The 27899-nt window shown below is 49.5% G+C and overlaps 1 protein-coding gene across 1 annotated transcript; it reads left to right on the top strand.

The window, feature by feature from the left end:
- The first annotated feature begins 1275 nt into the window (after positions 1-1275).
- On the top strand, positions 1276-27416 carry CYSTM1 (cysteine rich transmembrane module containing 1). The gene is made up of 3 exons (XM_080353559.1): positions 1276-1322; positions 12618-12871; positions 26850-27416. Exons 2-3 carry the CDS (start codon positions 12637-12639, stop codon positions 26954-26956), a joined length of 342 nt encoding a protein of 113 aa, XP_080209685.1. The 5' UTR covers positions 1276-1322; positions 12618-12636; the 3' UTR covers positions 26957-27416.
- Positions 27417-27899: the final 483 nt, after the last annotated feature.

Below are 27899 nucleotides of genomic sequence, written 5' to 3'. Positions count from 1 at the left end.
GGGAGACCACACCTGGAATCTTGTGTCCAGCTGTGGCCCCTCAGTTCCAGCAGGACAGGGAACTGCTGGAGAGAGTCCAGCGCAGCCACCAAGATGCTGAAGGGAGTGGAGCATCTCCCGTGTGAGGAAAGGCTGAGGGAGCTGGGGCTCTGGAGCTGGACAAGAGGACACTGAGGGGGGACTCATTCCTGGGGATCAAGATGGAAAGGGGGAGTGTCAGGAGGATGGAGCCAGGCTCTTCTGGTGACAACCAGTGACAGGACAAGGGGCAATGGGTTCAAACTGGAACACAGGAGGTTCCACTTAAATCTGAGAAGAAACTTGTTGGGGTGAGGGTGTCAGAGCCTGGCCCAGGCTGCCCAGGGGGGTTGTGGAGTCTCCTTCTGTGCAGACATTCCAACCCGCCTGGACACCTTCCTGTGTAACCTCATCTGGGTGTTCCTGCTCCATGGGGGGATTGCACTGGATGAGCTTTCCAGGGCCCTTCCAACCCCTGACATTGTGGGATTCTGTGATTCTGTCATCCCCTGGCTTGCAGGCAACCCAGTGAGTCATGGTCATGTGCCAAGGGCAGGAACAGTGATTTAATACTTTGACCTGTGTCCCTGACCTATTTTATCAGGTCAAACCTGAGTAATTGCTTTGCCAGTCTCTGTGCTTGGACCTGCTCCTACGCATATTTCCCGTTATCAGCGGAAGGCAACAAGACACCGTGTGAAGACCCACGTCACGGGCAGCGTGTCCCCGTCACCCCAGCGTCCCCACGAGAGGGGAACGAGGCCAGCGGCTTCTGGGGGCTCCTGGCAGGGACGAGGCTTCTCCGCGCCCCGCTGCTGCCCGACCCGACCCCGACCGGCCCTTTGCTGCTGACACCGAGCCCTTGTTTGGTTTCGAAGCCCCCTCGTTCCCACCCTGACCCCATCCCTGTGCGGCCGCTTTGCTTCCTCTTCCCTTCTTCTGTTCTTACTCAACTGCACTTTTGTAATTCCCCTTTCGGGAAGTCCCCGCTTCCCGCGGGCAGGGACGGGCAGGGGACGGGAGCCCCGTGTCCCACACGGTCCGTTTTCCCCTCACGCCCCCGCGGCCGCTCCCGTTGCCAGCGGCCGGGCGGGCGGGTTCGCGGGCGGGCCGCTGCGGGGCGCTGCCCAGAGGCTCCCGCCTGGCCACGCCCCCCGGGCGGGATGCGGGCCCGGGGCTTGTGACGCGCTGTCCCCTCAGCGCCGCTCGGCGAGGGGCGGCAGCTCCGCCCCCCTGTGACGTCACCGTCCGCCGCCGAGTGCGCAGCAGGTGCTGCCGGCGGCGGGAGACGGGCGGTGTCTGAGGTACCGCGGCGGGGCCGAGAGGGGCGCGGGAGGGGTGCGGGGCTGGGAGCCCCCACGGCTGTGTGTGAGGGGCTGTGGGAGCGCGGTGTGGGGCTGGGAGCCCCCACGGGTGTGTGTGTGATGGGGTGTGGGGCTGTGGGAGCGCGGTGTGGGGCTGGGAGCCCCCACGGGTGTGTGTGTGATGGGGTTTGGGGCTGTAAGAGCGGAGTGTGGGGCCGGGAGCCCCCACGGGTGTGAATGATGGGCTGTGATGGGCTGTGGGAGCACTGTGAGGGGGTATGGGGCCGGGACCCCCCACAGGTGTGCGTGGGGGGCTGTGGGAGCGGGGGGGGCCGGGAGCAGCCGGTGCCGCAGCGTGTGCTGGGGGAGCCGTGAGGGGAATGTGCCGGTCAGGGTTGCTGCCCCGAGGAGGATGAGGAGGAGACATCTCGGGGTGAAGCGAGGGACCCGTCCCACCTCTGGGCCAAGCTGTGGGGTCCCCGAGGGGTCGGGTCAGGTGGACGCTGTTCTGGAGCGGGAGGGTCAGTGAAGCCCCCAGGCGAACCTGGGCCGTGGTGCTGCCGACCTGGGGGTATCTGCCCCTGGCTGCCAGCTCTAATGATGTGTTGTTTTTTGAAAAGTTGCTTTCAAGTCTTTCAGGCTTTTGTGGCAGGGAGTGGGGTGCTGTGGGGTCTTACAGCCCTGCCCTGTGCACTGGGGAGAGCAGGGCTGCTTGGCTGCGGTTGTTTATGCAACATGGGGGGAGAAGAGGAAGGCATCTGTGCTCAGAGCACATGGGCACGGTTAATACTAATACACTTATTTAGTCTAGAGCAAGAGGCATGCTAGTACTCTCTGAGTAAAAATAATAATAATGCTACATTGTGTGTTTAAAAGCCATTATGGTTGTCCTGCATTTGTACTTCCTGTTCCTAAAGCTGTTGGAGACCTCATTTGGATAATTAAATGTCATGGTGAAATCGGAGAATAAAGAAAGGGGAGTACTCACCTCCTGTCCTTTGCCACACAGATCTGACAGCCCCTTCCGATAGCGGGGAGACTGCCCAGTGCAGTGCCAAGATCTGTCCTAGTCATCTCAGATTCGTGTTTAGCTCTATCTGAAAGGAAAGGGGAAAAAAAATGTGCTTTTTGCTTTTGATGATTTTACCTTTGCTACAAGACCTGTGTGAGCAGAGGGTTCAACCTGATTGTCTAAATAGGTTAAGTCTCAGTAAAGTAGTGAGTGAGTTAAAATGACTGTATGGAGCAATTGCCCCCTCCTTTGTGCTATGGTAAATACAGTAATGAGCTGCAAGGTGTGGGAAGTGCTACTATGCCAGAAAATAGGTGTTTTTCTTTCAACTGCATCAATTGCTTTAATAAAAAGACTGACTCTTACTAGAAACATTGGGTGATAAGAATGCTATTGCTGTATCAGACTGAGGAGGAGGCAGAAGACGCTGAGACATGATACCTCTTAGTGATTGTATTTCAGTGCTTTTTGGGGACAGTCAGGAGTTAGTGTGCATGTTGGATAATAATCTTATGTACTACACAGAACAGTGTTTTTACCAAATACTGAAACTTATTCAACACTAAGTCTGTTACTCTCTGCCCCTTGTTCATGTGCTATAAAGGCCATCTTTGTTAAAATACTGATTTGTCATTCCCCTAATGGTCTGAGAGCAGTAACTGATAATCTGCAGAGGCTGGCGGCTGTCTTCACTGCAGAGAATTAAGAGGAGAAGAGAATGTCCTGTAAACAAGTGGCTCCAACATGAGTGGGGGGCTCTGATGTGGGCTGATCAGACCTTGTGAGGTGGTATCCCAGTGTCAGTTAGAGAAAAGGGCTCCGGTGTTTTGCTGCTATGTGTCCTTCCAGGTCCGTGTGATATTTAAAATTGGCAGTGGCTTGCTGCTCAGAAAAGCAGAGTAGTTCCTGTAAGCATAAACAGTGATGTTCCTGCTCATAGCGTTGCAGTGGGATGGTGGAGAATTACCTAGAGGGTTATGTTTCTGGTAAACAGAGGAACTACCTGTTTTCAGGGTAGTTCTGTGCATGATCAGATTAATATGTTACTCTAGGAGGGCAGAGCAAGCTTGTGTAACTCTGGATTTTCAACAAACAAGTCTGCATTTCTCCTGTTACCTGTTCATGATCTCTCTGTGGCGTGGCCGTAAGCTTAGCAGAGGGCCGTGAAAACTTGTAGTGAGAGCTGAAGACTTGAATGAGCAGGGCTCAAATGCCTGCCTTCAATATTGATGTTTTCTACTCTCTCGGTTGTGCATTGTCTTTCTCAACTTCCTGTTTCTGAACTGAAACCATATGGCTCAATGAGTAGAAAATAGCACTCTGTCATTTTTGGGAATAGGGGAAGAGAGCAAGAAGCCCGAGTCATTCAAGCGGATGGTATTGCTGATTCTGGCGTCCTGCCGGCTGCTTCCTGGGAGCCATGGAGGCTGCTTGCCCTGGGTGGGAGAGGTCGCCTTTCTCCAGACTTAGGGATGAAGTCCTTGGCTTTCCCATGCTGCGGGGCAGGCCCGTGCTGTGTCCTAGGGAGCTGGGACCTGGTTATGTGGGCTCACGCGTGTGCGTTAATGATGCCACTACACTGCTTTCTTGGAGAGGAGGTGGCGCTGTGCTTCGGGTTGCAGGGGGCTTCGAGGAATGCACCTACTTAAAAGTGTCTGGTCTATTGTATTCCTTACACCAGGCACCGCCACTGCTAAACAAAAGCTGCTGTTCCTTCCACTTGCAGATCAGAAAGATATATTTCTACATTAGCATTATACTGCATTGTTGTGGCTTTATTCGCTCTCATGAGCAATTGAGGGCAGTGCCCTGAACTGTCACAGCTTCTCGTCAGGCTCTGACAGGGTAAGGCTTTCTTGACAACTGCTGTCAGAGGTACTTGCTTTTGCCCCATGACAAGGAGCCATTGAAAGATTCTTGCATATGCAAAGTAAAACAGCCTGTTACAACTGTGTGTAGGATGCAGAAAAGTAGAAGAAGTGAGAAAACATGAGAGGGAAAAAAAAAATTCTCGTAGTCCATTTTCCAGCCTGTCACGAAAGCGTCATGGGATCTTAGCTGTAGAAAATGAATGTATTTCTGTCTGTGTACGCTGACTTTACTGTGTCTTAGAAGCTGTATGTTTGCCCTTCAGTGTCGTTCCTGCCTGCGATGGTAGAAGATCATAATGCAGTCTGGGTAGTATCTTCCACTAAATCCGTCAGTGTATCAGAACTGGGAGGTTATCATGAAAGGCTTCTGCTGTTTCATTGCTGGGATGCTGCCAGAACACCATCTGAATAACATATATGGATGTATTAACTGTGCTTATTAATTTTTTTGCCAGTCATACTCTTTGTTTCACATATTCTTCCCAGCTGGACCAACAAAGCTTCTTTCTTCATTATTTGCAGGGTCTAGTTTAACTTGACAATCAGATTTTATAATTGATTTTTGTTTTGGTATTTGATGCACCTAAAACTGTCTTAATACAACCCTTTAAGAACAAAATATATTTATGTATTTATGGAAGTATGTAACATAGCACATTATGCAAAGACTTGAATGACAGCAGTGCATGCAAAAGCATTCAAAATCTGAAACCGTGGTGTTAGTGCCCATATCTGCAGTGATTTCTGTGTAAAGGGCTTTGTTTTTTGTACATTTTTCCACATTTTCTGTAACTGGGCAGAGTCTCAGCTGGTGTGTCAGCAGTGATTGCCTTGGCTTACAACACTAGAGGGGCTGTACTGGCATTGTAAATGTGAGGCCCTGGTGTTAAATCATATTTTTCTTAAAACTTTGAGTCAGATGTCTGAAAAATTGGAACGTTTTTCCCCATAAGACTGCAGTTCACGTAATAACAGTAGCAGAGCACTGGATTTTATTTTTTTCTCACCAACACCTTTATCGTAGGAACTACACAGGCAGCTATTTCAGCTTCATACTTTAATTCTGCCATGCGGAACATGTAAGTGGACAGCATATTGCAAGCAGGAAAACTAGGCAATAAGTTACGAGTAGTATTTCTCAAGAGGTTTTGTATGCTCATGACAGTTTGCAAGACATTGAAGCCTGTCTGCAGAAGGAAACTCTTGACATTTAAACCTGTGTGGGCATGAGGCTGCGTTGTTAGAGAGTCCTCTGGAAATGGAGCAGCAAGGACAGATCCTGTGACTGCAAAGCTCTACAAAGGATGCAGTGTCTGCGGCAAATACTGTGAACACCACTACAGGCCCTTTAGAGCTGATCAATATGCAGGTTTTTGAAACCAAAATCACCTGGAAACAGGCGTATCAATCCAAGAAGGCAGGGCAGATGATGAGACTGGAGAGGCTGGACAGTTTTAGGGACACAAGTGTCGCCTCACACATTGAGTGTGCTCTCTGTTTGCACTTGATGGGCAGACTTTAGGCCTCTAAAGGGCTTGGAGGGTGCTGGGAGGAGGCAGCAGTTGGCTTAGGGAACTGGGAAGGCCACGTGCTTGGTCATCCAAACCACTGCTGTTTGCCCTGCAGAGCTGCATGATGTGGTGGCTTCAGCTGCTGGGAACAGCAGCCGAGGTTTTTTGTGCAGGAAATGCCTGGAAGCCACTTGAGTGAAGGTAAGGAAGTGCACATCTTCCTAATGACGCTGGAGTATCCCAAAGCCTCAAAGACATTAAGGAAATGGGTGTGAACAAAGCAGCATTTTCTAGCCTTTTCTTTAATAGCTTTTCACTTCTGCCTAGACTTGGAATGTTGGGAAGTAGAACAGTTTTGGGCTGCTTTTGTCAGAATAGGTGGGTGCAGCTCTTGTGCAGTTCTCTTCCAGCTGTTACTCCAGGCTGGTGTTGCTGCCTGGTGAAGTGGGTGGGTAAACCAGGCTGTTCCTGGAAGTGAACCGAGCAAGAGAGGCATCTCTTAACATTTATCCTTAATCTACCTTTCATGCAATCACTAAATGGAGCTTGCAAAGAAGCTGGTAAGAGGGAGACACAGAACCGGTGCCATTTAAAAGCCACTTGTGCTTTTTTTCATTGGGATACTGTTCATTTGAAATGTAATTTAAATTCTAGGCTGGTTGCCAGGGGCTGGTTTGTTGATGTTAAATGTACTTTCCATTAGAGTTCTGTATTGGAAAACTGCTTTGTAGTGCTGCAGGCATTGAAAGGGGTGGGTTACATCAGGGTGCCCTGGCTGCCCTTCTCAGGATCTGTGCCTCTCACCATGCCGTCCATCTTCATCTGTGCAAAGGTCAGCTGAATCAGTATCTGACGTAACCAAAATGTGATTCCTCCTGACTACAGCAGCATGTGAGGTGCAGTAGCTATCCTGAAAACAAACAGCTTATTGCCTTTAAATTCCTGAAATCTGCTAGTTGGGTTTTTCTGGGGGGAGGAGGTTATTATCCTCTATTTATTTTCAGAGGGCTATTTCTTACATTGTTCCCTATGCAACAGAGGGTGTTTAACCCTATTTCAGTACCCAGACTAGATTGTCATCTCCCTCCAAATACACAACTTGTTATTTAGTTCAATCATTTGCATAGGAGATTGCATTTGAAGAATCTTACTTGCAGGCAGCTGTCTGTAGGGACTGGTATTTCTTTGCAGGTGGATTAGCAGCTGTGAACACCTACTGTGTGAAAATGCAGATGGTTCTCCTAGGTAGACTTTTTCAATTTTGCCAAGATAACAAGGTGTCATCAGTACCAACAGGTGGAGTGGATTCATACTGGTATTCAGTCACTTTGAAGGCCAGAATTATGCTGACTTCAGAAGAGATGCTTGGGAGCCCCAGCCTTGTAAGTGGCTTTTTGGAGGAGAGAAAAGGGTAAAACTGGGTCTTCTTAGCAGACTGTGAAGGCTTCTTGTTTGGGAACCCCTTGTGCTAACAGAAGAGCTTTCCTTCCATCATGCTCTTCCTTCTTTTCTTGATTTTTGGTTGTTTTCCTGCATCATGTTATCTTCTGGCCAAATGTCCTACCTGTTCAGGCCCTCATGCTGAGCTGCAGGGCTGCTCTTGCAAAGTGAGATAATGGTCAGATACCTAAATGAGGCTACCAATTTCTGTTTTCCTTGATTAGGGGAAAAATAATCCTTCCCATTGATTCTTAAACATAGATGGGCTAAATGTAGCTCTTGCTTGATCCATAATCCACCATATGCTGGTCTGTAAAAAGGGGTAAATAGGTGGCAGATGTTGAATTATGAGATTTGAGTGGGCAAGGACATGACGCCTGCTCGCTCCCTCTCAGACAAAGAGTAAAACTAAAGGCACAGCAATGGGTGGCAAGAATGACTGAGGAACAGGACAAGCTTTGTAGAAGCAGAGACTTCTGAGCTCAGGGGAGAGGCCTGGAGAAAAAAAAGATAGTAAATTAATGAGTGTGCTGGAAGAGGAGAGTCAGGAGCAGTGAGCGCTAGCTCTGTAACAGCTGCACTGGTATGCTGATCTGCTAGGGGCAGTAAGTTTAAAGCAATCAGGAAGAAGTAGGTATTTTCAGAGCTTAATAATAAAATTGGTTTCTCTGAAGTGTGGTGGTTGCCAAAATATACAGGTTTTAAAAACTCTCTATATATAGTGTATATGAAGCATCATAAGTCTATATAGATTGTGTATACAAAGCATGACAGTTATGTACTTGGACCTTTTTCTAAGCCTTAGTCAAAGACAGGCTACCGATGTAAGGAACTTACATTCTCGTATAGGATTGTGATTCCTATATATTGATATATCTGTATGTGTCTATATATTCACACATATAGGGTCATATGTATGCTCTGTGTGATATATTGTGTGTGTACTCATACTTCAGTGATTTATTTTTTTGCCGACTTTCAGGGAGACATTTCAGCCTTTTGGGGTATGATAAGCTGCTTGTTTAAGAATAAAACCCCTTGCTGTGGTAGTTGAAATGATGTTTGCTCAGCAGTGTTGAACAGGAGTTCAAAGATAGCTTAATGATATATTAACTAACTTACCTCTTAGCAAAAGTACTAATGGGACGGAGAGGAAGGAACAGAAACATGTTTTTTGATTCTCTTCAGGTGGACTAGTAATTTCTCTGTTGTTAACCAGCAACAGATAGGGCAAATGCTTAGTGGCAATCAAGTAAATCTCTTTGTTTGCTGGATTTAGTGCTAAATGAAATTTCATATCAGGTAAGACTGTGCAGTGCTGTACTGGCTCTTCTGGACCTGCAGTGCTGTGAAGAACAAAGGGCTTTACTGATGCATTGGCTTCTGGTCCCTTTAAATCCCTAAAATTCTCTGATTCTTTGTTTGGAGCTTTGTCTCTGAGCTTTGTCTCATTGTGAAACCCACAGACATGAGCCTTGATGCAAACTCATAGGAGTTGGTCTTGGTTGCAGCTCACATGGAATTACTGGTTGAGGTGAGAACCCACAGCAAATCTTGATAATATGTTTGACTAGGAGCTCAAGTATGTATCTGAAAAGTATCTGCTTAATGATTCAAGGCTCTGTCTTGCAAACAGATACCCAGGTGAGTAAATAGGGCTAGAGAGCGTGCAAAATCATGTATGAGAATGAGGAAAATCTAAATATTGTCACACAGTTCAAAAAGGGCAAGTAGGGGAGTGTGGAAGCGGGGAGACAAGGAAAAATTCTTCCTGAGAATGTGAGTGGGGACAGAGACCATTGCAAGAAGGCTGACCTTCACAGCTGAGGCAGAGCTGGGGGGGAGTGGACAGAAGTTGAACCTAGGACCTCTGGAGCACCTGATTTCCACAACCGCCTTGTGGGTTTGCTGAATGCTTTGCTAAATTCCTCAGGAGTTTTCTCATTCATCACAGATAAATCTTCGATACAGTTGCTGCTGAAGCTGTTCTTGCTGGCTGCTCTCCTTCATGCCTAATGTCAGTTTTGTTACTTTACCCTCAACTTTGAGGGGAAAAAAAAAAGCTTTTCCCTGGTTAAATATACCCTTCTTAATCTCATTCTTCATCTTTTTTGCTGTTCTGTTGTTCTTCTGAGGTCTCTGTTGAGGCACCTGTCGTAGCTTTTAGTAGTCTCTCTGCAGTTTTCTCCTTGCATTAGCAGTTAGAAGTTCAGTTACTGGCTCCACTCCAAACCTGCCTCTACTTCAAAAACTGTTTTGACATGGCTAACGTGGAGTTATTAATCGAAGAGCACTGGTGTTTCTCTCTTGTTCTCTATACCAGCATTTCCCTATTTGCTCAAGCCATTGCCAGGCTTGGATTTTTAACTTGTGTCCAGTTTCTCAGACTTTTCTGCAGAGCTGCTAATGTGCAGTTTTCTTTACTCATCCCCAACAGCTGCTGGTTTTAGCCAGACTCTCACATTGCACACTCTTTCAGCTTGACCAGGTACAGCCTTCACAGCTGATACCCATCTCAGACCTTCTGCAGAGATTGTTTTCTATGTATGTGGTTCCAGTGGCCATTGTACCAGCTCTCCCAGGGCTTTTGGCCCATGCTGAGCGCTTGTACAGAAACCAGGCAGTGTCGGAACAGTGGGCAGGGAACCAAAGGGAACAGGGAAGGGAGCAAATGGCCAGCCCTGATGACGGAGGATGGGCCCTGGGTGTCCCGGCACACCCAGCTGGGTCAGGGGCCGGTGTTCCACAAGGCCACAGCAGAGCTGGGGATCCTTCGTGCTTAACTGCTGGAGAGAGTGCAGCACAGAGCCATGAAGATGCTGAAGGGAGTGGAGCATCTCCTGTGTGAGGAAAGGCTGAGGGAGCTGGGGCTCTGGAGCTGGACAAGAGGAGACTGAGGGATGACTTCATTAATGTTTACAGATATATAAAGGGGGAGTGTCAGGAGGATGGAGCCAGGCTCTTCTCGTGACAACCAGTGACAGAACAAGGGGCAATGGGTTCAAACTGGAACACAGGAGGTTCCACTTAAATTTGAGAAGAAACTTGTTCCCAGTGAGGGTGTCAGAGCCTGGCCCAGGCTGCCCAGGGGGTTGTGGAGTCTCCTTCTGTGCAGACATTCCAACCCGCCTGGACACCTTCCTGTGTAACCTCATCTGGGTGTTCCTGCTCCATGGGGGGATTGCACTGGATGAGCTTTCCAGGGCCCTTCCAATCCTTGACATCCTGTGGTTCTGTGATACTGTGATTGTGTGGGAGCGGGTGCTACTGCTGTGCACCAGCTTGAGAAGGCTGAGCAAACACATGAAGCTCAGGGGAGTCTGCTGGTTGCCTGGGCCCTGTCTGGTTTGGGCACCAAATGGTTACCCTGACACCTGCTATGGTGTGTAGGTACGCATGCACTTACTCTGGCCCTGTTCTTTCCTGGGAACTTGCTTTTGGCTGCTATTTCGGGATGATTTTCTGGGTTAGATGAACATTAGTGACCCATTATGTCCTAATTCTCTAGTTTGTTGCATTGAAGTGAGTTCTAGGGCTTGCTGCCTGCCTTTCACAGGCTCTCTGGAGGGAGAAATTCCTTGCTGCAGATTTGGTAGAGGAATTGCAATGCAGAAGGGTGGTTAAAGAGCCTCAAGTTAAATGTGTGTTGTGCTTGTCCATTTTAAAATGAGCAGTTAAGTGGTCTGCCTGGCCTGGCAATGGGAAAAAAAAATTCCTCTAATCCCTGGCATTTGTTAAACAGTTAAAAGTTCTTGTCAAAGACATTAAGAAATATTGTTTGAAAGGTAACAGCACTGCCTTAACAGTTAACTGGAGCTGTGCCTGGCTTGCACAGCAAGAGGAGCATTAAAATGAATTCGGGTGAATGACAACTGCAGGCTGGCGAGGCCTGGGAAGAGACAGCCTGCCAAGGCTGAAGGGCTTCTTGATGTCATCGTGAGAGGGACATCAGCCCTGTCCCCTTGGAGCCATTTCAGGTTGGCAGTGCCCTCCTGGGCTTGGTGTGTGATCAGTCAGGCTGTTAGTGCGAGAGTGAGACAGTTCTGCGCGTGGGGAGAGCCCCGTGGTGCCCGGACAGCAGCGAGCATTGTGCTAGCGACGTTTGGGCAGGACTGTTGGGTAAGTAAGCAGAGAGCCTAGGGACAGACAGTCCCCTTCCTTGGGGAGGGACAGTCAGCACTCTCTGAGGTGATGAAATAGCAAGCTGTAAACAAACAAAGCTCACTTCAACTCTATCAGGGACTGCAGCAGCTAAACATAGTCCCAGGGGCTTGGCTCACTTGGCTTCTGCCTGGCAGATGACTGCTCTGGGCTTGCTGTAGTGTTACAAAGGTGCAATTCTTTAATCTGCGTCACACCAGAGCCCAGTCGGGATGTGCTAATCCTCTCCTCTGGACTCAAAATGTGCACAGTACTGAGCATCCAGGCCAGTCAAGCCTGGCTGCTCACCCTAACACCATCTGAGGAGGTTCCTGCTCATCAGCCTCTCTTGCTCTTTGCTGGCAGCAGCAAGCTTCACTGGGGGCAAATTATGCTCCTGGTATTTCTCCCTGAAGCCAGTGGCATGTGGGAGGAGGTGTGCAGCAAAGAGGAAATGGTCACCCTTCTGCACCCTGTGGTGGTAAGAGGTAGCAGAGTACACCTATTTCAGTTGGGATGGCTCCTGAACACATGGCGTTGACACTTCTCAAACAGGGAGACGCTTCAGAAACCTAGTGTAAGAAATGGTTTACTAAGTCATGCTTCTTAAAGGTTAATTAAAGTTGTGTTGTTGTGGCAGTCTTGTCTTTTGATGGCTGTGCCATGAGTAATACATTATATAGGGTTCATGAACATCAGCTCTGTGAGGTGTCTTTAATGTTGCTTTTTGAATGAGACTAAGCCCAAGGTCCTGATTGCTTGTGGCTGCTAAATGATTCAGTTGCATATTACTGGAAGAATATGCCATGTGCTGGAGTACAGTGTCATTAGCAAATTATTCATATACTGTCTTGCTCCAGAGTGCTGGTCTAGATGCTTCTAACAGCAGAAGTGTAATGGACATTTGCATTTGCCTTTTTTCCTGTCAAGGCTATCAAACATGTCTGGAACAGTCTTGCATTTCTACATGTTTTTCTTTTTTAGTATTGACAGAAACACAAAGTAATCACTTCTAAATATCTCTAAAAAGCAATTTAATCATGAGTGAAAGTAGAGGATTTTGCTTTACAGTTCCAAGACTGTTAAATGTCTTGGGGTGAGTAGCTGATGCATGACTGGAAAGCGGCAAGTTGCTCAAAAGAAATCGCTTCAGCTTAGTCCCTGTCCCTGTGATAGGGTTAAAAATAAACTCAGGTATTCGAGGTCTATTTCTCATGCTTAATGCAGGGTCCTCCCAAGAGCAGTCTGAAATGGGAATCACGTGGTCGTGGATGAAGCAGACAAAAGCAAACCAATTCTTCTCTTTGTTTTCCTTCTGCAGGACAGATTCTGCATCCCACATGAACTACGAAAATCCTCCACCGTACCCCGGCCCAGGCCCAACCGCCCCTTACCCGCCCTATGCCCAGCAGCCGGGCGGTGCTCCCGGCCCGTACCCCGGCTATCCGCCCGGACCCGCCGGGCCGTACCCGCCACCGCCAGGCCAGCCGGGTTATCAAGGTTATCCCCAGTATGGATGGCAAAATGCACCTCCGCCTCCAGGACCAGTGTATGCAGATGGGCCTAAAAACACAGGTATGCCTAGCAGCCACGGTGCAACGGAAACGTGACCCTTTCTGACTTGCAAATCGCATGATTACCTTGAAGTAACGTGGTTACTGGTGTCTGGCCCTAGTGGGACTGTGGGAGGTGGAGACTTGTTTGAAGTGGCGATGCTATTTATAGACTGTTTTCCTGCTTTATTTTGCCGTTGTATCTCTAGCAGTTCGCTGGCTGTTTGAAGATACTGCTGAACATCCTTAATGCTGATTCCTCAAGGGAATCCTGCACTGAGGTTGTTATACAAGCTTTTTGCTGGCTTTAGATTTGCCACAACTCTTATTCTGTCTGTTGTTTGGTTAATAAATTCCAACTGAAGGTTGCACAGTTAAAGCTTGTAATATCCAAGTGTACAGTTCCTACCAATTAATGTGCTTCAGTTTTCTTGAGCCCATCAATATCTGTCCAAGTGATCTAGTAGTGCCATTGGAATAATCCCTGGGCTTTTGTTTGCAGCTGTTATCGTTCTGTGGGAAAACACAGATTTCTGGGGAAGGCAAGGAGGACTCAGCTTGGCAGCCAGCTGGTCCATCTGTCCTGCATCCCCTCAATATGGTGTGCCGGTTTACTCTGGCACCCATAGCTCTCATGTGGCTTGCTGCAGTGCATGGTGCAGGCTCAGATTGTCAGATGAGGGCTGAGAAGATAATTAAGGGACCAGAGCATCTTTATATGAGAAGCTGAGAGAGGTGGGACTCTTCAGCCTGGAGAAGAGAATGCTCAGGGGGCCTATCTATGTGTATAAAGACCTGATGGGAGGGAATGGAGAAGAGGGAGCTGGACTCTTCTCGGTAGTGTCCGGTCACAGTAGTGTCACAGGACAAGAGGCAATGAGCACAAACTGAAATGCAGGGTGTTCCTTTTGAACACGAGAAGACACTTTTCTGCTGTGAGGGTGACCAAACGCTGGCACAGGTTACCCAGAAAGGTTGTGGAGTCTCCGTCTGTGGAGATGCTCAGAACATGCCTGGACAGTGGTCCTCAGCAGCCTGCTCTACCTGACCCTGCTTGAGCAGGGGGGTTTGCCTAGATGATCTCCAGAGGTCCCTTTCCAACCTCAACAGCTCTGGGGTTTGGGCAGGGTTGGGTGTGGTCCCTGTCTTCCCCATTGGAAAGAGGAGGATTTAGCTTGGGGTTTTTTAACTCTTTGTCTTGCTGGTAAGGACATGTGCCTAGAGACCAAGTTTATTCTTGTCAATGTTTCACAGGCTTTGATTGGAAAAATCTCTGCTTGTACAGCATGGGGGTGTACTTGCCCCCTCACCATCAGCATGCTGTCATGCCATCTCACATACCTTCTTTCAGGCTTCTTCACTGATAAAGATATTCATCCAGAAACCATCATCACCTCTCTTCATCTGTTGCAGTGAACATCACAAACTCTTGAGAAGAGTCTTAAGTACCTACAGCTGTTCCTTGGGGTAGTGGAGGATGTGGCTTGAGCTGCCAAAGGGGCTGCTCTGCAGGAGGGAGTGTGGGGAGCGCTTCTGTAGAGGAGCTGCCTGGCCACTATGCTTTAGGTGGTAGCTGCTTGCAGGAAGGAAGCTCAGGGTTTGCATGTGTTGGGTCTGTGTGGCCTGGTCACAGACAGGCTAACCTGGGGTGGAAGGAAATGAGACTAACATGTAGCTCAAACCAAAACCTAATGCTTTACAGATGTGCAAGGCATTAGCACTTCAGGTATCACCACTGTAAAGAGCAGCTGATAAAGTGGGTATCAATGCTCACATCACTTGAAAAATTGTCATGACTCAGACAGTTCCCCCAAGGCCTTTGCCCCCATGCGAAGCTCTCTTTGGCCCTTATCAGCAAGCTCATTTTCCACATACTGTTGTTGCCATGGCTTGGGACAAGGTGCACTTGTGCCTGGGGCCTGCTCAGAACTGAGGTCTGTGTGCATTTGCTGTATGTTGAGATAACTGCCTGCTGTGCTCTTCTGCCTCGTTGTTATTCTGCCTCAGCAACATGCTATGACAATGGTCTTCCCAAAGCCCTCATTTTTTGGGAAGCTGGAAATTGCAAAGTTCCCAGCAAGAGTTTTTCACTGTGGTAAATCCAAAGGAGATGTGAGTGAGGGGTGGACAGGCTGAACTGTGGAGACGGCATTTTCAGGAACTGTTTTTTTTTCCAGTATTCTTTACTAGAATGGTGGGCTACTGGACCAGCGTATATAAAAGCATCCCTGGATTTACAGCTGATGTAAGATGTCAGGAATATTGTGGTGTGGATCTGGGCAGAGGACCCAAATATAAGCAGTGAATAATTAGTGTGTGTGGATAAGAACCTGAACAAGTGCAAGTTGTGAGTTCAGCTTTCTCTGTGAAAGAGTGAAAACCTCAAGGGTCTGCCTTGGAGAAGGCGGCAGCAGCGTGGTGATGCTTCCCACTGCTACCACCACAGGGGCTCGGACCTGTAATCAGGGTTTTCTCTGGGAAACGCACATAGTTGGGGTGGCTAACAGACATTTTGCAGTACTAGGGGGGAAAAAATTGTCTAGTCTCCCATGTAGAACGTCTTTGGTTAGTGCAAGTGTCACTTTGCTGCTATAGCCACAGAAAGGGATGTGTCAGGAGAAGCTGAGAGGAGAGTGGGTCTGCTGCTTTGGGCAGTCTGGCTTTGAGCCACATCTGCTGCCTTGGAGGCCTAAAGGATCTCGTGTCAGACTGGATCAGGGAGCCGGTGACACTGAATGTCCTCTGCTCAGGGCAGGTCTCTGCTCGCACACTTGTGCACGAGCACAAAGGAACAGGCTGGGAAATGGGAGAGGATGAGTAGCCAAGTGTTTGAGCGTGTCTTTCACTGAGAGCCCAGGCTTATGCTTCAAACGGCATGGTTTTGTTGTTAAACCTGAGCTGACCCAGCTGCAGTTTGGCAGAAGCAGCGCCCTAACCTGCAAACTAAAGATCTTCAGGTAAGTCCTGTCTTTGAACTGCCTTTCGCCATGTGCGCTTTCTGGACACACCTTGGGGGCCTCCACTTTGCATTGCTTTTGCTGAAGTGGATGTAAGGGGCAAAAACCTTCATTTGATGCATGTAAAGTGAAGTCAGGGTTATAACTTTGTGTTGGTCTGCAAAAGCTTTTCCCTTTTCTTGATTCTCCCTCTGTTAAACATCCTTTTTGCCCCTTGCTCCTTTTTGGCCGGTCTGTCAAACTGGAACCTGATTTTTGCCCTGTGACACCTTAACAGAAGCCTGAGAAGAGTGTTCAATGAGGTGTTGTTTAATGATCACCTCCAGCCCTGTCTAATATAGAACAGATGTCCCTATAAAAGCTAATATTTAAAAAATCTGTTATACCGATGCTATATATCTGTTAGTGTGGTTGAACCTCTGATATAAAAAATTGAAGTCTAGATTTAATCAAGTCATTACAGCCTGCTTAGCTGGTCTGGCATGATTTAAGCTGGCTTGTCAGTTCTTGTGGTGTTTCCAAGCAGTTATCTGGGAAGAGATGCTCTGTGCATGCATTCAGAGGGGATGTTTTGCTCTCCTGGATGACTTTGCATAATCTAACAAATTAAGGTGCTCCATTAGTACTTTGGAACAAATGTGTGTCTGCATCGAAAACCAGGGAATTTGCTATACTTTAAATGTTGTGCTTTAAGTCACTTTAGCGTGTAGGCAAACTGCAAAGTGGGCTCTCCTGTTGCAGATTATAGCCTCTGTGGTAATGTGTGCAAGTAATTATGCATCATGTTTTGGTCTTGAGTGGATCACACAGATGGAAATAATAACTGTTGAGCTGTCAAAATCTGATGGCGAAGGAGCGTTTAATGGTGATGATGTTTGTTAATCTAACAATTTGTGGCCCGTATGGAGTCGTAATGGACATAGCCTGTCCAGTTGGCCCTTGGAGAAAGAAATTCCTCATATGGCTCGCTGTCTGTATTAAAAAGGAAGCTGCATTAGCCGTGATGATGGTCTGAATTGCACAAATAAGTGTGTGGTTTATGAGTTAAGACTTAGTGGCGATGATTTTGGTTTTTTGATAACTGAGTTTGGGGCTTGCACAGGCCACCAGTAGCAAGATCTCCAAGGAAACGATGCTTTTTGCATCTTGCGAGGGCTAATAACTGCCTTGGCTGTTGTTCATTAGAAGTAACAACCTGACCTTTACCTGCAAAGATGATAATTTATTTGCTGAGCCTGAGAGATGTTATCCTTGAGGGTATCTGATTCAGCTTCCTAGCGCTGTGAACTGTCTTGTGCTGATTTCTGTCTGCATCTTCCCTTCTGTATAAATCGAGGGCTTTGTGTCTGTCCATGTGAAGTCTGTCCAGATGTGAGTTCCTGGAAAACTGTAGATCTGCTGTTTGGCATCACTCAATGCTTTGGGTAACTAGAGGGAACTTGCCTGCACCAGAACAAAGCTGGGACCTTCTTGAACTGCAGGGGCTTCCTTAGGAGGAAGAAAGTATCACAATCCAGAAAATATCTCATTTCCCCACCGGTGTTGTCATCCTGGAATAATTCAGTATCAACTGATATAAAGAAACCACTGCATCTGCTGACTGGTCAGCAGGTACTTCCTTGTCTATGTAAATTAGAGGTGAAATGCAATGCTGTTGACAACGTGTGCTTTATAAAGAAGAGGAATGAGCCAAAGTGCAAAGTGACATAGTAATTTTGAAAGCGCTAGCTGGTGTTAGTAGTTTACCCAGCTTCATTTCTCCCTCCCCCCCCTCCGCCGTTGATATATAACAGTGTAATGGATGAGGCTGTCCTGTGCCGTGCCATAGGGAGCCAGGCCCTGTCAGCAGCCTTCCTTCCAACAAGGCAAACAAAGCTCAGTATTGCATTTGACCTATTGTATGCACGGGGTGGAAATCTTACTTCTGGAGTTGATTACTTGTAGCAAAGCCAGCTGTGATAAGGGTAATAGTCACAGTGATGCTACCTGCCTCCTAATGTTTACCCAGCTGCAAGAATAAACAGGTCACCTGGACACCATCCCTGCCTGCTGCCAGAGAGCTGGATTTTTCGTCTTTACAGGTTTCAGTGTGGAAAGGAGGGGAGCCCAGTCACTCTGGTTCAGCCCTCTGGTGCCTTTCAGTTGTTACCCCTTCGCTTCTCAAACCACATCGAGCTGAGCCTTCCCCAGCAGAAGTTGTCTTGAAGGGCAGCATGTAGCAACTCCAGCAGGAGTTCTTTCTGTATATTGACCCTTTCCAGAGCATTTAGTTTAACTGTTACTGTACCTTCAGGACTTGCAATTCCACACAGCTGGTGTCCTGCCAAGAAAAACCTCACTTGGCAGTTGTTTCTTACCTGCTTCTCATCCTCTAGTGTGCATTAAAGCCTGGTGTTCTCTCTCCCCCAAGATTGCTGTATCATACCTCCCTCTGTTGCTGGCAAACAGTGCTGTCCTGCAGCTCAGCTCTGACCTCACTGGTACTGCTTTTCACCTCCGAGGAGAAGATCATCTGAGAATCTTTGCCTGATGCAAAAAAAAAGGGCTTTCAAATTCAGGTGCTGTATTTGAAAATGGTGCTTCAGACAAACTGACCGAAGGAGGCTCAGGTTGGCTCCGTTGTGGATGGAATTAAATGAGGCTGCTGTTCTGAGCAGCCCTTATTGGCTAGGCACCCAGCCTGGGGGAGAAGCGAATTGTGTGAAGCCTTTTTCCAGCACTGCAAGTCCTGCGCAGATTGTGGTACCTGCAGCAACTGCTCAAGGAGAGTCTTGCTACCCTGTGAGTGACTTTGACACGTTCCCTTTGCTTTAAAACTGGACTTTGTCCCTACTGTCTGTCACCCAGAACACTCTCCTGCAAAAGACCCTTGTAAACCTGAGCTTGTGCTGTGTAAATCCATCCGAGCCAGGTCTTGTTTAAATCTAGGACTGATGCTGATTTTCAGTGAAAACACTGACTCAAGCTGAGGAACATCTCGTTCTTAGCCCTGGAGTTGAGGTGGTGGAAAATGCCTCCTTGCTTGAACAGGAAATTAAGATTTCACTGATTAAAAAAAGTTACAGGAAGACCTCACATTCTGTAGCTCTGGGAGATGTCTCTGCATGTGTTGCAGTCTAGAAGAAAGCTGAGGAGTCTGAAGTGCTGAATTGCTCCACTTTTGAGCTGTTGGGAAACAGGTTTCTTATGCAACGTACACTTTCTAACCTGTGTGATGGGGTTTATAGTGCTTTGGAGAGCTGGCCGATGCCTGCTGACGTCCTGCTGAGACTCAAGACTTACTACATAAGGAATGCTTTTCTGCTATAAGGAGTGACTGCAGCCCTGCTTTTTAGAGATGTTGAATCCTTCCTGGCACATCTATTCTCCTTAAATGCTGATTAGAATTACTTCCATTATCTTAAAGATCTATGAATCCTATCCCTGTGTGCTTGGGCGAAGAAACTCACCTCTTTCCCAGCCCTGAGCTCAAGTGCAATGATTTTTTCTGCAGGGTTGATGATCAGACATAACCTGTGCATGGCACATGTGCAGTGTGTGAGAAGGGAGCAACTTTACCCTTGTGGCCGGTGCAGCATTGGGTTTGGAAAGCGCTCACTTGGCACACCTGCACGGTCATTTCCCCGAAATGTGCTGCCTGTTCAGCTCCCTGAAATCTGAAACAGCTCTCTAGGGTGAACGTAAGAGCTTCTCAGACTTGCGGGAACTGAAAGGCAGGAATGTTCCTAACCTGCTGGCTGTAGTCTCACAGGCATGGAAGTGGGCAGGTCTGACACCACAGTGGGGACTTGTAGATCAGTCGCTTCTGCTTGAGCCCAGGCTGAGCTCTGGGCTGGCTGGCAGAGGGGATTTGGAGGTGAAACCACCCATACTTGCTGCCTTGATACTTGGTTTTTGCTCGCTTGGCTGTGGCAGTAGAGTTGTTGGTGCTTGGAGCTAGGAGCTGTGAAGTTTGCTCTGGGCATTTTGCAGCTTTGGAATGTTTTTTTTCGCTTGGAAGAAAGCTGTTGCATTTTCATCTGGCTCTGATATCTGTTTCAGGAGTGTGCTGAGGTATTTCCTGAAATCTGAATGTGGTGTCGGTGGAGACTGTGCGTACAGTGAAAGCTTCTGAGCAGGAAGGGGCTGCGGAATGTGACGTGACAGACGTGAAGCTGTTAAGCATGAGCAAATATCCCCAGAGAGGAGAGAAAATGAGTAAATGCCTTTCTTGCCAAGGGAACTTGACCTCATCTGTGCCCAGACTCTGCCCTGGAGGTCTTCGGGCAAGGGGGGAGGTATGAAAGGTTTAGTTGGGCCCTATGGTCCCTGATCCTGCAGTGTCTTCTGCTGCACTTGCTGCCCGCTTGGGATTTCCTGCAGGACACAGAGCTGGGAGGTCAGGGCTGGGTGTGCACAGCCCGAAGAGTGGCTCGGAAATACTTGATTTCTAATTGCTGTCGCCTCTGTGTCCCTTGGCTGCCACTAGTGCCCTTGTGCTGACTTTCCCTTTTCTGGTCTCCATCCTGAATGGAAAGACTTTCAAATGACTGGAATAAGGATGTGTTGAAGGTAGAACCAGACGCACAGATGGGCTTGGCTTAGCAATCTGCTGCAGGCAGCACTTAATGTCCTAAGAATTTATTATTAAAATGGCGTTGTGCGGCTTTAAGCAAGACTTCTTGCGTGCTGACTGGACAGGTAGAAACAAAACTCTTGGTGCAGAAGTGGCTCGTGATAAACCACTTTATTTACATGTTGGAAAAGACTTTTTGGTTCCTTCTCTGCTGTGTGCTTCCTTCCACACAAGACTGTGGTATTAACACATACTTCTGCTCTCAACAGTTGTTACTGTGGCAAACAGCCATTCAGATACCATCCAAGTTCTGCAATGCTTGTAAACCCAGGAAAGCACTGTGATAAGGAGCACTGCAGTCTAAGGTCACAATTTTATTTTCTACCAATCTGGGGGAAAAGTACTGCTCATGCCTTTCCCTCCTGGAGCTAATGATTAACATGTTAATTAAGCATGAGAAGAAACAAAATGTGTATGCTTAAGATAAAGCAGACGGTACATAAAATAACAAGGTATTGTAGTATTTGTTCTAAAAACAAAGTGGGAGTTATGTGCACTGGATTGTACAGGCTGGTACTGTGTGATTACAGGGAGTGCTACCGTTTTTGGGGCAAGCGTGATTCATTGTGATCTACGCTCTTTTAAGGTTGGTTAGAAGGCGAGAGGTCCTTCTCAGCTTTCACCCTCTCCCATCCTGTTTGACAAAAAACAATGGAAGCACCAAAGCTTGAGCCTAAAACTGAGCTCTGTCTAGTGCCCCTGAGAGAAATCGTCCTTGTTTCTCCCATTGGGCCACCAGTCCCAAAGTGCTAATGGGCAAGGACCCTGGCGTGCCATGGGGACCTTGGGAGCGCCTGACCTTGGGCAGAAGAGGGGCACAAAGCAGCTAATGAAGCCTCCTCTGCAGCAAATTGGGTGGGTTTAGCGTGGAGGCATTCAGACTTGTGAGAAGAAGCCTATGAAACCAGCATGTCCTTTAATTGGCAGATTTTGGGTCGGGGTTTTGTTGGCAAAGCTATTCCAGTAGAAAACCTGATCTCTGCTAGTGGAACGCTGCTGGCTGAAGCGGGCTGGGAAGGTGCTGGGAGGCTTGGATCAGTGATACGCTGTCTCACACTGTGCTGTTTACAGGGGATCCTCTGCTTTTAACGTAGCGCTAATGCATAGGCTGAGAAGAGTAAATAAAGATGCTACCGCACACTCTTGATTTCCTTGAGTGCTTCTGTCACTGCGTTTGTGTCAGTGCTTTGAATCTGATGATCACTTGCACAGTGTCCAGAATGAGAGGATGGGTGTAGGGTGGGCTGGGAATCGTTTATCTGCCTTCCTTTGAACCGCTTTTGACCCTTTGGTAGCTGTAGGAGTGCAGTTGACCAACCTTCACCTGTTCTGCTCTTACCCTCTGCTTTATAGGCCCTGCACGCAACTGGTTGATGAGAAAAGCTTTTTAGCATTAATGCTTGTGGGTGTGTTAAGTTTCTCTGGCCATTTGGTGACAGCAACAGAGCTACGACTTCTGAAGTGTTGATGAATCTTTGCAGAAAGTGGTCATTAAACTCAAGCTGTAAGAGAGAGGTGGTTGGGTTTTGTTTACTGTTGCCCAGATGCCCACGAAGTCTGAGAACTTCAGTGGCGACTGTATTTCCTCCCAAACCGCAGCAGATCCCATGAGATCTGCTCTACTGTCTCTGGGACAGGAGCTCTGCAGTGGAAGGCAGCGGCTTCTCAGACCTGGATTTCAGAAGGTCTTATTTGGGGTTTTCCATTAAGTTGAAAGGCGAATGGGTTTGGTAAAGTACTGTAACCCCTGCACAAGGAATAACACGGCTCTTTTGCGGAGGGTTTCTGCAGAAAGGCACTTGTGCCACCGTGTGCTGCTGGTTTAAATGACTTCCAGCAGAAGAGAGCGAAGGGATGTGGTCTCTTTCCAGCGCTGTTTCTAACAGAAAGGCACACCCCGAAACCCATGGGGAGTTCCAGAAGGGCTTTGATGTGGCTGCCGTCCCTTCTTCTGTCCCAGTCGTGCCCGGAGCTGCCGGTGGGTGGTTGTGCCTGCGTCGGCCGGTTCGGGGCAGACCTTTCTGGAACTCGCCGTGGGTTTCGGGTGATGCCAAGAGGCAGCCGAGCCGCTGTGCGGGGGAAGCGCTGGTCTCCGCTGCGCAGCCCCACATTTGGAAAAGCTGTTTTAATATTTCAGCAAGTGTTTCATAACAGCACTTCGAACACGCTTTGCCGCTATGTCCTCGACACTTGGCTGTAGTTTAAAACTTCTAATGGATTAATCATAAATACTTCAGGCAAACTTTTCTTGTATGCCTGCAGTCATGGACAGCTTACTATAAATTGCAGCATCCATTTGAACTTTGGTTTGTGGTGGGGAAGGTTATACAGACTCATTCTCCAGCAGAGTACACAGGTAGACTCAGTTTCACTGGCTTCTTTGGAAGTTGCCAGCTAGCCAGCAAAATCCTTTTCTGGTTTGTGTGCTACAATGGAGGACTTGCTAGTGTATCATTTGACAGCTCCTGTCTTCAGGATGCTCAAACATTGCTCCTTGGGAGCTTAGCGCTGAGCTACCAGAAGGCAAAGTGGCTTTAGCTCCTGCTGGAAAAGGCAGCAGTGTCACCTGTTCCCCGGATGGTGCCTCGGCTGCGGATACACGCACGGCCGCACTCAGCCAGGGTGCGGATGGGGCTGGTGTGAGGTGCTGTCCCTTACTGCTTGGAGCAGAGGGGACCAGGTGGTCTCAGTCCATCTCAGCTGCTCCAGCGGAGGGTACATGAGACACCCCCAAAGCAGTGTAACCTTATGCTGTCTGCCAGGTTTGGGAGCGTCAGATGCTGCAGAGCTTTTCCTGGGGCAGGGAGGGGTGTCAGGTTCCCTTGGGCTTCACGCAGTCCGAAGCTGCAAGGACTTTGCTCTGGAGCAAGTTGTGTGGTATCTGTTTTTGCTGGTGTTTTCCAGAGGTCAGAGTCAGGCTGCTCCTTCCAAACCCCCAGGAGCCAGTGCTTTCCTAAACACCCTCCCAGCCCCCTTCGGCTGCGCAGACCTGTACGTCTCAGAGCACTGTGACCCTCGGTTTTGGGCATGGCGATGCTCTGGCAGCAGCATCCAGCTCTCCGTGACTTCAAGGCAGAACAGCTTGAACAGCACCTGGCAGCCGGTTAGAAACCAGAGCTGCCTCATCTGCATGTCATTGATTATACAGGATTCTTTAAGCATTTAGTATGTGTTTTGCCTTTGTTCATTATAACAGGACCTTTTCAAAGGAAACAAGGGCACCAATGAGTGAGCTCCTTGTCCAAAGCTTCTGGATCCACCAGGGAAAAAAGCCCAAAGGTTTTTTCCCAGCCTGAAACACCAGCATTTCCTTCCGTCCTTGCAAGCTGAACTTGTTCTCCGCAGCCCTGCCCTGCTGCTATTCCTTCCTGGGTTTGCACAAAGGTGTTGTATGGCTCCAGGGCTCGCTTCTCATATCAGCTCAGGGTGTTAAACCAGACCAAAGGGCACTTCTGTTTGTGGCAGGGCAGAATGAACATGAGCCAGCACTGGGCCCTTGTGGCCAGGAAGCCAGTGGTACCTGGGGTGGGTTAGAAGGGGGTGGTCAGTAGGTCAGAGAGGTTCTCCTGCCCCTCTGCTCTGCCCTGGGGAGACCACACCTGGAATCTTGTGTCCAGTTGTGGCCCCTCAGTTCCAGCGGGACAGGGAACTGCTGCAGAGAGTCCAGCGCAGCCACCAAGATGCTGAAGGGAGTGGAGCATCTCCCGTGTGAGGAAAGGCTGAGGGAGCTGGGGCTCTGGAGCTGGACAAGAGGACACTGAGGGGGGACTCATTCCTGGGGATCAATATGGAAAGGGGCAGTGTCAGGAGGATGGAGCCAGGCTCTTCTGGTGACAACCAGTGACAGGACAAGGGACAATGGGTGCAAACCGGAACACAGGAGGTTCCACTTAAATTTGAGAAGAATCTTGTTCGAGGTGAGGGTGGCAGAGCCTGGCCCAGGCTGCCCAGGGGGGTTGTGGAGTCTCCTTCTGTGCAGACATTCCAACCCGCCTGGACACCTTCCTGTGTAACCTCATCTGGGTGTTCCTGCTCCATGGGGGGATTGCACTGGATGAGCTTGCCAGGTCTCTTCCAACCCCTGACATGATTCTGTGAATGCTGCTCGGCCAAGGAGGGCCAATGCATCAAACATCAGGGTGTCCAGCTGCTCTCAGCAGCGCTGGTCGGTGAAGGAAAGCAAAGCAGGGGCGCAGGAGGGGTCAGAGTGCTGGGCTCACAAGTCATTGGCCTTGTGCTGTGCTCCGTGCTTGTGTGGCAGGGCTGCTGGAAGTCCCATGGCATGCAGGATAGACACGGAGCTGGAGCAAGGAGTGGTCCCTGCCCTGACTTCCAAGGAGAGGAGGCAGTTATGTGCGTGATGGGGCTGGAGCAGCCCCAGGGAACAGCCAGTAACGCAAACAAGCTGGCTTAGCAGTGCCAGTCGAAGCAGACAGCAAACAGACAAACCTCAAATGTACTTGTAGCTATGGAAGCTGGGATGTCCCAGGAAACTGCCTGAGGTGCATGTCCGATCTCTTCCGGCAGGCCAAGCCAAGCAGACATGTTCTTGTCGTCTTCACTGTGCTAAAACTGCATTTTTTGTTTGTACATGGAAGTGACCCAACAAGTGCTCGTTTTCCAAGTCAGCCTGCTGCTGATCCTGGAGTCCTCTGGACACGGCACTGTCTGTGATCCTTGGCCTCAGCCGCGGAGGCTGTGAGAGAGGGAGGCTCTGAAGGTGACGGATGCGTCCCAGCTCTGCCGCAGCCGCCTCCCCCTTGTTCTCCTCACGGCCGGTTTATAATCGAGCAGGTCAGTCAGCCAGCGCTGGTCCTGCCGTTTCTCTGGGGCCTGCAAGCTCTCCCTGGTGCTGCTGCAGCAGCACCCTCTGCCCCGTGCCCAGAATGCAGAGGGAGCTTTGTCCAGCCTCGAGGGGCAGGAGGGACGCTGCTCTGCCTCTGACCTCAGCTGCTCTGGGGCTTGTCTGCACCACCTCGCCATGGCCATCCGTACACGGTTGCTGAGTCTCGCTGGGTCTGTGCCCCCTTGTCCCGCGGCAGGGGCAAGGCTCTGCAGCAGTCACCGCAGAACGCTGCTGAGCACGGCGGCAAAGCTGGAGTGCTTCTGTGAGAGAGTGTTTGAGAAAGGGTAGAAAATGCCAGAGGGAGGAGGGGACAAGAGTGAGAAACAGTAGAAGGTCGGAGGAGGAGATGCTCCAGTGTTCACTGCAGCCTGTGGAGGACTGTGGTGCAGGTGGATCTTTCCAGAAGGCCCTGTGAGATCTCTCCTGGTCACACAGCCCATCACCTCTCCTGTCACAGCTCACCGGCCCCACTCACACAGCCCATCTCTCCTGCTGCAGAGTAGAGGAGCTGCTGTTCCCCCTGTGCTGCAAAGCGGAGGAGAGGGAGGAGGCAGGAGGGAAGGTGCTGTTTTAGTGTTTGTCTTTGTTCCTCGCTATCTGAATCTATTTTAATCAGTGATAAATTATTGTAATTCTCCCCAAGTTGAGCTTGTTTTGCCCATGCTGGTGAGAAATCTCCCTGTCTTTACATGGCCCACAAGTCTTCCCAGCCTGTTTTCCCATCTTGCACTGCTGAGGAGTGACAGCAAGGTGTGAGTGTGGCCTGTCTGACCCAGCACCCTCCTTGCACGTGCTCCCTCCCAGCACCCCAAGTGCCCCAGGACCCTCCCTGTCTGAGGGGGCTGCAGGGGTGGGAGCGGGCAGCGGGTCCTCATGGGGTGCTGCTGTGCTGGGGAAACTGTGGCCCGAGTGGCTGCCACAGCCAGCACAGCACCTCAGCACCCCCTCCTGCCCACGCACCAGCTTCTCTCCAGCAAGCAGGGGTGTCCTGGGTTAACCCAGCTGGCAGCGAAGCACCACACAGCTGCTCGCTCCCTCCCTGCCCAGGGAGAGTGGGGAGAGAATCAGGAGAGTAAAAGAAAACTCAGGGGTTGAGATAAAGAGAGTTTAATAAGTGAAGCAAACCAAGGGATTCATTCATCGCTTCCCATCTGCAGGCAGGTGTTCAGCTGTCTTCAGGAAAGCAGGGCTCCTCCACGGGTAACTGGTACTTGAGAAGACAAGCACCATCGCTCTGAACGTTTTCCCCTTCTTTCTTTTTCCCCTGGCTTTATATACTGAGGATGCGTGGAACATCCCTTTGGGTCAGTGTGCCCACCCCCCACGACTTCTTGTGTGTCTAAACCCTCCCTGTGTTATCAAGGTGGTTTCCAGCACAAGTCCCATGCCAGCTACTAGGAAGCAAATTAACTCCAGCCCAGCACAGTGGGGCAAGCACAAGTGAGCGCTGGGTGCAGCGGGCACACCGGCCGTGCCGGCGGTGGCTGTGCCGGAGTGGCTGTGCCGGGGCAGCAGACGTGCTGGCCTGCTGTGGGTGTCGCTGCGCTGCACGCGGACTGACCGAGCTCTCCTGTTCCCGCAGTGTATGTCGTGGAGGAGCGGCGGAGGGACGACACGGGCGAGAGCGCCTGCCTGACGGCGTGCTGGACTGCGCTCTGCTGCTGCTGCCTGTGGGACATGCTGACCTGACCGCTGCAGCCGCCCCCCGGCCCTCTCGCAGGGTGCTCCGCAGGCTCCCCACTCCTGTCCTGACTTCTTTCTGTTACTGTAATCAATGCTCTGCTTTGCACAGCCAAGAGTTCCCATCTGTCCGTCCTAGCGCCTTGTTGGGGTGGGGGTGCACTCCTTTATTTTAGTAAAGGAAAAAAAAATCCCTTTTTAACATTTCTAAGACTTTTGTTGTAACTTTGAAGAATGTGCTAATGGTATATTTCAGCCAAAGGCATTCTGATGAAATGTATATTTATCAGCTGAAATTTTCCTAGTCCTAGAAATGAAGATGTACGCAATAATTAAAGCCAACAGTTGATTTTCTTCACTATGTCCCGGCTGTTTGAACAAATCTGTCCCGTAGAGGGTACGCTTCCCCCATTGCCGTCTGTTCTCAGCCTCCCACGGGCGCTGACTCTGCAGCAGCAATGACGGACTTGATTCAAGCAGCTTTGCTGCACAGGTTTGTGCCTCCACCCCTTGCTGGGGCCTGGGCTGGGGTGTCTGGCACTGCAGTTACCAGCATCTGGGGGCTTTTCTGCAGCAACCCGTGTGTAAGCAGTGAGAACAGCGCCTGTGTCTGACACCATCACCCCGCACAGGGCAGCTCAGTCGGGTTTTCATGTCTCTGCTCGCTCAGGGTGGAACATGCAGGTCCCTTCTGGGACCAGGGGCCTCTCCAGCAGCTCCCAGGATGCAGAGCTGTGGTGGCACATGCTGAGCTGCTGCATGTGCTCCTGGGCGATGGCTGATCCCGCTTGATTTCAGCGCTGATCCGTCATCCCCCTGCTGCAGAGTACAGGCTTGGGGGAGGTCAGTTAATGGGTAAGAAGAAAGAAGGCTAGGGATTAATTTAGCTTTGAGGATTTGTAGCTGAAGCTGTTTCATGACATGCCTGGCCAGCAGAGGGATTAAAAAGCTT

The sequence above is a fragment of the Nesoenas mayeri genome (assembly GCF_963082525.1).
Source record: "Nesoenas mayeri genome assembly, chromosome: 14".
In the NCBI taxonomy this organism is placed as follows: domain Eukaryota; kingdom Metazoa; phylum Chordata; class Aves; order Columbiformes; family Columbidae; genus Nesoenas; species Nesoenas mayeri.
This window is presented reverse-complemented; position numbering and strand designations above follow the sequence as displayed.

Bases quoted from the DNA above. Each gene is read 5' to 3' on its own strand.
- CYSTM1 (XM_080353559.1), top strand. From the start codon at position 12,637: ATGAACTACGAAAATCCTCCACCGTACCCCGGCCCAGGCCCAACCGCC. The intron at 12,872-26,849 runs GTATGCCTAGCA...CTGTTCCCGCAG, and splicing joins AGATGGGCCTAAAAACACAG to TGTATGTCGTGGAGGAGCGG.